Source organism: Melanotaenia boesemani, chromosome 15 (genome assembly GCF_017639745.1).
Source record: "Melanotaenia boesemani isolate fMelBoe1 chromosome 15, fMelBoe1.pri, whole genome shotgun sequence".
Classification (NCBI taxonomy): Eukaryota; Metazoa; Chordata; class Actinopteri; order Atheriniformes; family Melanotaeniidae; genus Melanotaenia; species Melanotaenia boesemani.
Genome location: NC_055696.1, coordinates 394,941 through 407,984, shown reverse-complemented (window position 1 = coordinate 407,984; position 13,044 = coordinate 394,941). Strand labels below are relative to the sequence as shown.

At 39.4% G+C, this 13,044-nt stretch overlaps 2 protein-coding genes across 2 annotated transcripts in view; both read right to left on the bottom strand.

Moving 5' to 3' along the window:
- The window catches only part of slc8a2a (solute carrier family 8 member 2a), a 49,205-nt gene extending 44,493 nt beyond the window's left edge, over window positions 1–4,712 (bottom strand). Inside the window, exon 1 of the mRNA XM_042007887.1 lies at window positions 3,751–4,712. The gene's annotated coding sequence lies outside the window, so the exon portion shown is untranslated. The remainder of the gene's footprint in view (window positions 1–3,750) is intronic.
- A 965-nt stretch (window positions 4,713–5,677) lies between these two features.
- On the bottom strand, window positions 5,678–12,642 carry nccrp1 (P1, F-box associated domain containing). Its single transcript, XM_042009369.1, has 6 exons — window positions 12,428–12,642; window positions 11,458–11,538; window positions 11,050–11,146; window positions 10,770–10,865; window positions 5,961–6,099; window positions 5,678–5,886 (listed from the first exon to the last, which is right to left on the bottom strand). The coding sequence occupies exons 1-6, from the start codon at window positions 12,564–12,566 to the stop codon at window positions 5,740–5,742; spliced, it is 699 nt and encodes a 232-aa protein (XP_041865303.1). The 5' UTR covers window positions 12,567–12,642; the 3' UTR covers window positions 5,678–5,739.
- Between the last annotated feature and the right edge of the window lie 402 nt (window positions 12,643–13,044).

The window sequence follows — 13,044 nt, the reverse complement described above, 5'->3', positions numbered from 1 at the left end:
GCACGTATAAGTTATAGCAACTGTTTGTATGGGTTATTGTGCATGTGTTGTATCAGGCGGACTGCACACCTCCCTCTCCCCCCTCCTTCTCCCCCTCCCTCCCCCCCCTCCTTCCTAATGCAGAGTTGTACAGTTTGATGGCTCGGGGGACAAAGGAGTCTCTGAGCCGGTTGGTCCTACTCTTGGGGAGGAGGATGTATATAGGAGGAAAATATATAAAATATAATTTTTATATATATAAAATTATATATATAAACTCCTGTTAATGTTGTTGCTGCTTAATCTTGACCTTCCAAAGAATGTGGTTGCTGGTGGTGTTTGTTGTTTTTATGTTTTCATCTATGATCCGTTGCAATGTCATTTTGTTCCGCGCTGCGTCTTTGAAGTGGTGCTTTGAATGAGAATAAAAAGAATCTTGAATTTTGAATTGCAAATAAAAGTGCATGTAAACATATTGACTGATTAGCGTTTTAACTGTTAAATATAAGTATTACTGCGTTTAGTAAGGATGTTTTTCCAACTGAAACCATTTTTAATCAAACTCAATTAAAGAAAATGAAGTAAATTCCTTGTAGTTTTTCCTGTAGAGAACCATAGTTTAACAGAAATTATAAAAGTGAATAACCGATTTATTTCTATGTATTTCTGGTTTGAGGCAATACTGCAGCTTTCTGTGTATTTCTGCTGTAATATAAAGAGACTGAACAGCAGGAAATTTGTAGTAAAAAGAGAACCAAACAAACAACATTGACATTTGAAAAACTCTACAGCTCAGTGCTCTAGAAACTAAGTTTCTTAAAGAGAACCTTGTTGTGACGGTTTCCTCGTGACCACAGCAGCACACCTGGATGAAAACAAGGACCCTCTGCAGCATGGATGCTGCACTGTGGTGACCATGCTGTGTCTGGTCTGTTTTTAGATGTGCTGCACATCAAATACATGAATAGCTTTTATTTTTGATGAAACAGCTAAATGTCCCACTTTTAATATTTAATATGATTCATGTGTTCTCTAATGAGTAAAAAATTGATGAGACATTTACAAATCATTGCATCATTGTTTCTGATCGAGCCGCACTTCAACTTGTCTAAACAAAACTAAAACTATTAGGACATTAACCTGCAGATCCAGTGGTGATTTCACATCAAGCGTCATCCCTTTCCTCTCTAATCTGTTTGGCTCTGAAATAAACACCACTAAGCCATTCTCACCCTCAGGCTGTTCTGCCACACAACTTCTTTTCCTGAGAAATCTCCACGCTAACCTGATTGTAAAAGGCAGAGGCTGCATGTGGCCAGAGGTTAGGCGGACAGAAAGGAGTCGGAGACAAGCGGCTGACAGCCAGCAGACAGCAGCTGCTGAGGTTTCCGTTACCTGAGTCACTCTGCTCAGTCACCAGCAGCCCTGTCACCCTAGAAGGAACAGCATTCTCAGCTTCACCATGAACCCAGACAAGGACACTTGTTGTGCAATATTCAAGGTGCTGTTGAAAACATCATCAGAAATCAGAATATACAAACTCCTGGCTGTGCAGTGATATGACCACATGTACAAACTGCTAGCAATTTACGGCCAGTTCAGACTCGACTACTTGACTCAGTGAGCAACCCCTAACCTAATTATGCGTTCACTGCATGTGACCTATTAAGGAGGAAAACTCTACTTCTACTAAGTGAACATTTTGCTTCTAATCTTCATGAACTGTGCATCATCACATGGTGGAGAAGCTTGATGTGTAACACAAAAGATGGAAGCAGAAAGTCAACAAACTATTTATATTTGTGTTTGAAACAAGCATTCAGTTCAAAGCAACAATCTAGTTTACGCCAACAAAACGTTCAGAGGCAGCCAGCAGTCCAGAACTTACAATGGATGAGGGAGGCAATAAAAAAACAAAACAAACAAAAAAAGAAGCAGACCCCCACGGGCAGCCCAGAAAGCCTGGTAAATACTATACATTACAGCACAGTACACTGCTGCAACACAAAGCTATGCAGGTTATCTGTTTAACTATTAATTGTCAACGGAGCTAAGATGACCAGGAAACTAAACATCTCTGACTAAGAGCTGTAACACAAAGCAACATCCACATCCTAATTTATGTGACTGGGGTAATTGACATTCACTGCTAATGTCACATTAAGCATTAATAACTAAATGAGTCTCGGAATAAAGGAAACCCATCCATAGGTCCTGACTTCCCCAAATCAAAGAGATGAAGAGGTGGGAGAACTGGATCATCTGTCTGGTTTTACTGATTGATTGTACAGGAAATGTGAGAGAAACGTGAGGTGTAGTATGGCTCATTGTCCCATGGCACCCACCAGTGGTGTGCGTAGCGCTTTCTGAACACAACCAGCAGCTCTGGCTTACCTGAGCCGTCACACACGCTGCTGCTGTTGTGGTGGATGTCTTGGAAGAAACCCCCAAGCAACAATACATATTGTCTTCTTCAGATATTAAAACAACCAGGATAAAAAAAGTTTGCTAATTTATGTTTGATTTCATTTTTATTTAAATGCAATTTATTGATATGATTATGAGCCAAATTTTCACCATAGCATCCAGAATGTAGATGCAGTTCAATGTTATTGAATTAACAATCAGAAATATACAAGAAATTCTCAGAATTAATCATCTGTTATCAGCACAAATTGAGCATTTGTGTTTTTAAAAGTGCCATAAAATTAATCTATAATTTAAAAAAAAAAAAAGCACACTAATTGTGGCCTATTTTTTTTTATAATAATCAATAAAGGAAGCTTTGTATGAGTATTACAAATTCTATTTTAATAAGTTTTTATATTTACACTCTATAGAATTGTTAAATATTCCATCTGTGGGCCAGATAAAGCCAAAGGTTTATTATAATCCATTTAATACCACTATGCTATAACTCGAGAAGGGCGAGTGAGAGGAGAAGAGGAACATGTTTAAAATATATAGGGACCAAAAAATTGTAAAAATATCTAATAATTGTGGTGCTGTTAGGATGCTCATCTGAAAAGTGATCTAAGCAATATCATCTGCCTAATTACTAATAATGGCCAGCTCTGGGGGGTTGTGTGCGGGCATCTCTTGTGGACACAACAGACAGGTGAGAAAGGATGCAGCACGTGGCAAAGCCAGTCTGCTGAAAGAATGATGCTTCTATCAGGTGAGCGCTGAGCTCCAGCCCTACTCTGGAAATGTCAGGGAGAAAGCAAGAGGACGTTTTAAATAAAACGATCTTTAAGTATCAGATAGTGAACCTATGAACAATAAAAAAGTATAATAATAACCATGATGATGATGAATGAAATCAAATCAGTATATTGTTAAGAAGTAAAGGCATGGTCTGTTTATTAGGCTAACCAAATTATGAAGCACCACTTTTGCCTGCAACCAAAACCCCTTTTGGGGAAAATTTTAGACTTAGCCCGCGTCTTCATCACATCTGTATTCCTTCTGCTCGTCTTCTCTTCCCTCCTCTCTTCTCATTTCCTGCTTAAAACAGAGCAGACTAGAAGCAGAAGAGACGACAGCTTTTAAATTAGACGCTTGCAGCCATATTTAACTTTGTTTTATTAGAAAGTCTTTAAATTACCTCCAACTCGTGATAAAATAGCTGTCTTTGTCAGAAAGTGCCTAACAGTGTGCTACTGTTTGCAATCACAACTACAGAGGGTTCCCGAGGGCGCAGCCAGTCTCCCCAAACATGAGCTCGTGCGCCGCGGCGGCTCCTCTCACCTCCGTCCCGCCGCCTCTTACCTTTACTTTTCCGGCGCGGCTCCAGCAAAGGCTGCCATCGCTTCTGGGAGGCTGGAAGCTTCGCCTGGAAAAACTATCCGGGACTGGACACACAGCTGGACGCGTCCTTAACTCACTTTGTCTCTAACTAACGGTTCCTGTGATGCTGCGGGCGCACGCGGAGGATGACGTGATGCCTTCAGTGCATGCTCGAAAATGTTCGATTCCAGTTCCCGTCAAGTTTTAAAGGCATGAAAAACGTGTTTCTAGCAGGAAATAAAACCAGCATAAACTTGTTATACGCCCATTAAATGTTTTAAAATATCTAATATGAAGAAGCTATTTTTAGTGAACTAGGTCTATTTTATGCTGAATGAAGGAGTTTTTTTTCCAGAGTACCTGAAGGCAGCGCAGACCGAGGACTGGCTCCTCGCGCCCATCGGAATATTTTTTTCTTTGAAGGTGTGAGAAATGATATTTCCCTTGTACTTCAAAAGTGAAAGAAGTACTGATATTTCGCTCACATTTGGAGGAACACTCACACACACACGTGTGTGTGTGAGTGTATAGCCGCCCGGGTGGCTTGGAGAGTGGTTATCCTGTAGCCCGAGCGTTGGCGGTTCGATCGCGGCCCAGAGAGCTCATGTCAAGGCGTCCCTGACAGGGAAAAAAAGGAAATAAAAAGGAAAATACATTTATACAACTGTTTTCATATCAGACATCATATTCAAGTGATTCGTCAGGAAGCCACAAAATCCTAGTAAGGAGGTAAGAGATGGACTTAGGTGGTGCACTACCCGATAAACATAAAATCATGGCGCAAACTGATGACCAATGTTTAACAAAAGCTTTTCCATTTCAGTTAATAACCCGAGAACACTTTATTTAGTTTGGTACTTCCTGGTTGGGTTTAAACAACAGCATTGTTTAAAGATAGAAAAAGCTCATGGCTGGGGTTTAAAAGTAGTTTTTTACTATGCAAATATCACCTTCATGAATGTTGTTTTTCAGGTTGCCTTGGTTACATCTAAACAAGACAATAATTTCCTTAATGGGTTTGGCCAATAACTTTGCTCACGTAGGGATAGAAATAAAAACTAGATATTGACGGGTTAATATAGACCTCTTCTTCCCTCAACGCATTACCTTCAGTCACAATTTTTACAATTTTGATGCAGTGAAGCTCAAGGCCACTACAGGTCACATTTTGCTTTAAACATGAAGCCTATTTGTCTCGTCAACAAAGACCCTATGGACACATTTGGTCAGCGGATAGTTTCCTGGTTGGTGCTAAACACAAAAATTTTTTTTAAATATATAATTAAATCATTCTCGAGGATAAATAGTTTTAATGCTCCAGAAAATTTATATTGAGACAGAGGTTTGCCTTTCAGCATGACAATAAGCCTAAGAATATTGTAAAAACGTCCGAGTGGTTTAAGGGGAACCATTGAACTGTTTTTGTCTGGTCTAATCAAAGCCCAAACCTGAAAATAATTCAAATCTTTGACATAGTTTAATGATTGGTGCACACTAATGGAACACATCCTTTTGAAAAAGCTGGGGGAGCTTTGCTTTCAAAAGAAATACCCTAAGAAATGTGCAATAGTATTTGTAAAATGAGCTGAAAGAAGAATATATCAAATATATATATATATATATATACACACACACATATATTTGATAAATATATAAAAATATTCAGCAGCTTTAAAGTGGTTGGTATGTTGAGGTGTTCAAATGAAACACATACAGTAAATCTACCTCAATTCAAAGTAATAGGGACAGAAAATAAAAAACGCATATCATTTAAGTTATTTAAATAATCTCCAACACTCAAATTAAAATGTTCCTTTCTACTTAAAAGCAAATAATTGTTGACCACACTGGTAGGGCTGGTTGGCGTAACCCTGATGATCACAGGAAAATAAGGCAAAAATAAGATTAGTGATTGTAGCCAACAGTTTATTATGTTCATTTCAAATATTTGTCTGCATTGTAAGATTCAGTCTATGAACTGCTTTTGACTGGTCTTACAATGACGGAGCTGCCGGTGAACAACGTGGGGAAGAAGTCATTGTGGAAACTGTTCTTCAGTCGGTGCTGGAAGTGGACATATCTCACCCCAGGTCCGTAGCCAGCAAACACATGAGACACCTGCACAGATGCATGCAGTGAAACATTTAGACAGAAGCGATCACTGCACCAGTCAGGGGGACTCAGTAGCTCACCTTCTTCCAGTTGTGTGAGTAATTGCTCAGGTCCTCGGTAGGGCCAACAGTATGCTCGGAGATCACGGTACTTTTGTCAGAACCCAGTAGCTTGACATGCAGCTGGTAGATATAGTCATGTAACTGACTCTCCTCGTACCTGACAAAATGACACACACAGTATACCTGTTATGTCCTAACAGCTTCCAAAATGTTTTTATGTGTAACTTAAATCTTATTTCAAAGCAAGCTGTGATATATTTCAATTGAATGAATTAATGAAGTATAATTTAATTTCCATCTAATTAATACATTTCTAATTGGCCAAATTAGGGACCATGTCTTCTGTTATTTTTACTGATTTTCCTGACAAGCTTGCAGCAGTAACAACAGACACAAAGAAAAAAGGTGTCAAAATGTCCAAAACTGTATTTTATCAATTTAAAATATTTAGTTAGGTATTCTAATTTTCCTAAATCACAAGAACTAAACCAAGGTCAATATCTGATGTAGCGGTTGCTGTTACACTGCTAAGCTAATTAGCCTTCCTTAAGTGGGAGTTTTCTATATGTTTTAGCATCATGGTTAAATGTAGCTGCTGTCCTCATTATCTGGAATAACAAGCTAATTTATCAAGTTTTTTATTTATCTAAATGTATATTCTATGGCTGTTAGCCTAACCACTTCATGTGTGACTACGGATTAAATCTGCTGGCTGCTCCACTGCTAAGCTAATAAACACAAGCACTTTTCCTATTTATTGATCTTTTTTTTTTCCTTTACCAGATCAGATTTAGGTGCTGCCTTAGTTATCTGGAATAACAAGCTAATTTCTCAATATTTTGGCTTATCATATTACTCTTGGGCCTGTAAACCGTAAAACAAACAAACAAATAAGTGGGAACGGACCTACGATTTGATCCAAGTTATTATCTGAGAAGAATAAATAGTAGTGATGTGCAGATCAATACTGGCATATCTATTCTGCCTATACCAACATTTATATAACTAAACTTTCAGGATAAGTAAGAACTACTTCTTCTTCCGCCTGTCATGGGAATATGTGAAAAGGTTCATCCGCTGCTCGGTGATCAGTCCAACACACAGCGATGAGTGGAAATATTTCAGCTCCACAAACAGCAACGATGTGCAGGTTGATGTGTGTGTGTGACGACCACACACCTCTTTAAACGATAGAACCCGTCATAACACAGAAGCAGACGTGATGAGGCGCACTAAAGAGGAGAGGAGGGGGAGGACAGGTATAGATAGGGCGGAGACAGACGTTACTCTGAGTCTGGTGGTGCGGCAGGTAATATCAGGTACTATCAGAGGGAGAAAATGTGGAGCTGGTGGGTATGTGTAGGAACGTCGCTGTCTTTTGGTGAAGTGGTTTAGGTCTGTCTGCTGTAAGTTTAAGTTTTGTGCTGATATTTCAACATCAGGAGTCCATGCAATCTTAAAACTACGTGCAGTAATAAATATCAGCCACATTGCTCACAGCTGAGTTTATTTGGGATCTATCTATTGAGCCTGAAAAAAAGACTCACGTGATCCTTAAGTTATGCCTGCAGAGAGCGTGAGGGCAGGGGCGTTGCTAGACATAGGGCTCTACAGGGGCCCAGGACCCCCCTTACTCAGATTATATTTTTCATAATAAAGATCTGATATGTTTATAAAATGAGCAGAGTGATGTTCCATCTGTTTCCCTTTCCTAAAGCGACTGTTTCTGGTGCTTCCAAGTAACTGCTATTGAAACTGAAACAACAACAACAACAACAACAATAATAATAATAATAATAATTATAATAATAATATGGTTGTAAAAGACTGAAATGACTTAAAAAATCCTCCTTTTTGTGTGTTGTCAAACAAATTTCCAAACAAATTACAAACAAACAAATTACCCAAATTTTCCTGAGGACTCTCCAAAGGGATTAATAAAGTATTTCTATTCTAGAAGGAAAAATATAGAGAATTTATAATCTAATCAAATGTATAAATTCATATAGATTTAAGTTAGTGAATATCAGATTATTGTGGTAAACGCAGTCAGGTGACATCATTTTTGATCTCTCTTGAATGAGGTGGTTTGTTTTAAAAATCCAGTATAATAAAATCCCTATAGTCAGACTTTACTCATATTTATTTATATTTACAGAAAGACATTATTATGAGTGATTGTCGAAACTCTGCTCCAACAAATATGTTTAAATAATTATGTTAATTTATTCTCCAGTAAATGTCGCTGAGTCATGTTTTGTATTAACTGTCTGACTGGGAACTGTCTGACTAGGAATTGTCTTACCGGGAACTGTCTGACTGGGAACTGTTTGACTGGGAACTGTCTGACTGGGAACTGCCTGACTGGGAACTGCCTGACTGGGAACTGTCTGACTGGAAACTGTTTGACTGGAAACTGTTTGACTGGGAACTGTCTGACTGGGAAATGCCTGACTGGGAAATGCCTGACTGGGAACTGTCTGACTAGGAACTGTCTGACTGGGAACTATTTGACTGGGAAATTTCTGACTGGAAACTGTCTTACTGGGAAATGCCTGACTGGGAACTGTCTGACTGGAAACTGTTTGACTGGGAACTGTCTGCGTGGAAACTGTTTGACTGGTAAACTATCTGACTGGGAACTGCCTGACTGGGAACTGCCTGACTGGGAATTGTTTGACTGGGAAATGTCTGACTGGGAATTGTCTTACTGGGAAATGCTTGACTGGGTACTGACTAGGAACTGACTGGGAACTGTCTGACTGGAAACTGTTTGACTGGGAACTGTCTGACTGGGAATTGTCTTACGGGGAAATGCCTGACTGGGAACTGCCTGACTGGGAACTACCTGACTGGGAAATGCCTGACTGGGAACTGTCTAACTGGGAACTGTCTGACTGGGAAAAGTCTTACTGGGAACTGTCTTCCTGGGAACTGTCTTCCTGGGAACTGTTTAACTGGGAACTGTCTTACGGGGAAATGCCTGACTGGGAACTGCCTGACTGGGAAATGCCTGACTGGGAACTACCTGACTGGGAAATGCCTGACTGGGAATTGTCTGACTGGGAAAAGTCTTACTGGGAACTGTCTTCCTGGGAACTATTTAACTGGGAACTGTCTGACTGGGAATTGTCTTACGGGGAAATGCCTGACTGGGAACTGCCTGACTGGGAACTACCTGACTGGGAGCTGTCTGTCTGGGAATTGTTTGACTGGGAACTGTCTGACTGGGAACTATCTTACTGGGAAATGCTTGACTGGGAATTATTTATTATTATTATTATAATATTTTATCTATTTAATTTTCATGCTGAACTCTTGTGTCTTGTCATTGTTTTCTTTGCTGTGTGATGTTCAGCACTTTGTAAACTCTGTTTTTAAAAGTGCTATACAAATAAAGATTTATTATTATTATAATTGCCTGACTGGGAACTACCTGACTGGGAACTGTCTGACTGAGAACTATTTTACTGGTAAATGTCTGATTGGGAATTGTCTTACGGGGAAATGCCTGACTGAGAACTGTCTGACTGGGAACTGTTTGACCGGGAACTGTCTAACTGGGAACTGCCTGACTGGGAAATGCCTGACTGGGAACTGTCTGACTGGGAACTGCCTGACTGGGAACTGCCTGACTGGGAACTGTTTGACCGGGAACTGTCTGACTGGGAACTGCCTGACTGGGAAATGCCTGACTGGGAACTGTCTGACTGGGAACTGCCTGACTGGGAACTGTCTGACTGGGAACTGTCTGACTGTGGCAGTTGTGTGTGTTTTTATGTGCCATGAACAGCTGACCTGGTGATTTCATATCATTAACCAGAAACTTGGTCCATGGTGGATGGGTCTGAGCAGCAGAGGTGTCCCTATCTTGCTTTTTATTTTCGTACTTTCTCACCACCTCGATCAGCTGTTAATTAAGGCCTCAAAAAAGGCCAGAAGCCAGTTCGACATTTTAGAGAAATTATTATTGTGAAATTCCCTGCGTCTTAGTGCCACTTCCTTTGTGTAGTTGAGTTGGTTCCTGTTTTATTTGGAAGTTTCTGTTGGTACTTTTCATAAACTATTTGTAAACTTCTTTAAACTTTTACTTTGTTCTCTGAATCCTGTATTTATGATACTCAAAATGAGACTAAAAAAAATTCTTATGTCTTGCTGTCATGTATGTGACAAAATTTTGGTTGGTTCCATCAGATCTCACTCCAGGGATTTTGGAAAATTTGGCAGCTCTGTCCCCATCAGCTGTCTAGCAGGATGTCTCTCTTGGCAATTTTGAATGTATTTTAATATCACCATTCCAAATCAGAGATGCTATTTTTTTCTTTGTCCAGAGGTTTCCACCCTAAACTAAATAGGGAAAGATTCATTAATGGCAGGTCCTTATTAGTATGGCATGTTCAGTTAGCTTCTGAAGTCAAAATTTGCAGCTAGGAATTAGTCTGTCACAATCAACTTATTTCCAGCTGTAAATCAATAAGCCAGTAGGATTTCTTTTGCAACCAGACTAGCTGTTATAAGCAATACAAGTTGATAACAGAAGCCTATACTCTGTATAAATTAAAATGTAAATTCTGCAGGTAGAAAACATTTTATCTTGAGGTCAGAACTGTTGAGGTTTGTCTAAAATCTGTCCACATGGGGCACAGCATTCCTGTTGAATTTTCCTACTAGGAGCTAAGAAATCCTGACTTCTGAGTTCAAATGGAGCACAACATCATTTTCTGAATATTATTAACACAAACACAATCTGAAAACCAGGAAACTGGTCAATGTAAACCAATATGAACACATTTTCTGTTTAAAGGGTGGGAGTGCTAGGTAGCCCACCAGTCTTGAATGACAACTTCAGGCTGAAGACCATCCAGTAGTTCATTCCACAATCCCTCTGCCTTCAGGTCCACAATCTGCTCCAAGGTGAACCAGCTGAGGACAGAAAGCAGGACAGAGTCAACACCTGGCCCTGCAGTTAATTAAGTCTAGTCACCTAAAGAGGACTAGACTTCTCCTTTTGTCAGTTTTACACAGTACTATATTATTATGTGTAATTTTGACATGCATATTCACAGATTACCCCTGTGATTGTTGTCTGATCTGCAGTAACACCTACCTATACTGAGGCAACGAACAAATCACAACTCCTTCTGGGATGCCGCTGGTATCATAGGGCAGCACTTCTGTGCTTGTGGTCCAACCAGTAAAGTCACCTAAAGATGACTAGACTAGTTACACTTTTCAAGGTTGCAGAAGTGCACACGATCTTTATTTAAGTGGAAAAATATATAGTTTTTTTTTATCTGATAATTACTGCCTTCTTGCATGAGTATTATATTAAAATCTTCATTTGTCAGTTTAGTCAGGTTATGTGTGTGTGTTTTTTTTTACACCTGTTGTGTTCTGATGAATGCAGCAAAGTTGGTGGGAAAGTGCATATGAATGCTAAATAAAAGGTAATCAGTAATTCTCATATAACAGATTTACCTAAAAGTAAAGAACAAATAGTACAGATCTTTCTCACCATCAGGCTGAAAACGTGGAGGTCCACCTGGGGGGAAATCAGGCCGTTCAGGCTCAGGTGGAGGGACATCTTTATTCAGTCCTGTATGGAAGAATAAGAACGTGACAAACTGTCACTGAAATCCCACAACAAATATCACAAAGTGAAGCAACTCTAAGCCTAACCCCAAATCCCTGGGTGTGTGTGTAAAAACACACACCTTAAACATTATCATCCACGTCATCGTTTACAGACACACCTCAGCTTGAAATGGGCAACCATTCTGTGTCAAAGCTGCTTTTGGATTTATAATCTTTAAAACAAACGACAAAGTTCAGAAAAATAACTTCTGTTTCACACAATCCCAGTTTTGTTGCTTAACATGTTTTCACTAACACAGCTGTTAAAAGCTTACAACCAGGAGCAATGAATAAAATCCAAATGACTGATTTTTCTTAGTTAAATTAGTATAACAATCACATCTTAGGTCATTATCTTTCTATTTCAGCTGCCTCTACAAGTATTTTAGTACAGTTACTAATGTGCACTGAATCTAAGAAAACGTGGAAGGACAAGAACATCATGCAGGAAAAGGCGTTTTCTCCTCATACTTCTCCTTTCTCAGTTTTGGTCTGATTGCTCAAAGGCGCTGGTCAGGATGCCTGTCCCCAACGGGCTCATTTTTTACTCACATTCCTGTAAATAAGTTGATTAGAATAACTTCTGAAACAAAAAACACAATTTCAGAAGTAGCAGTATGTTAACAAATGCTGATTAAAGTAAAACACTGAAACTTTGTGTGAACTTGATAAAAAACCAGCATGTTTACTACATGCGAACCAGCACTTAACTAGTTTTACATTAATTACTAAACTGTGACTCCAGACCAGGTCCTGGACCAGGACTGTTCCCAGATCAGCTCTTAGGGATTTTAAACTTTCTATGAATCATCACTGATCAGAAATGAATGTTTATAACAGAAACGCGGTACCGAGGGGCGCAGGGTTCCTCAGCAAGTTTCTTCCCAGCGGCTTGGCTTCATACACGGACTTCCAGTCCACGCTGTCGGGCATCGGCGCGCCCTGTAGACCCCACTCAGCCTCACACCTCTTCTTCCACTCAGCAGACATGGTGCGTGAAAATGCTGCGGGATCATGTACAGATCTGATTAAACCAGGAAGTGTTTGGGGATCTTTAGTGCAGCAATGCAAGCAGGGCGCGGCGGCGCGGCGCAGCGGCTCTCTTAAAGCCACAGAGGTTTTATCATGTTTCCAAAGTCTGGGGACACAGCAAACTTGACTAACTAAACTTTATTATATATATATATATATATATATATATATATATATATATATATATATATATATATATAATATAAAACTGTAAAGCCCATAACAGTGAAATAGAGATGTTGGCTTTAGGCTAAAATAATGCTCACTTATCAAAAGTTCTTTTAAAAACAGAAAAAAATAACATTTTCTTTGTTTGCTAATATATTTATATATTTATTGTAATTTAAAGCCAGAAAACTGAAGCGAGAGAAACACATTTCTCTGAATGGAAGTTCAGAAATCTGGTTTGGACGCCTCCTGGACATGGACTAAGTGA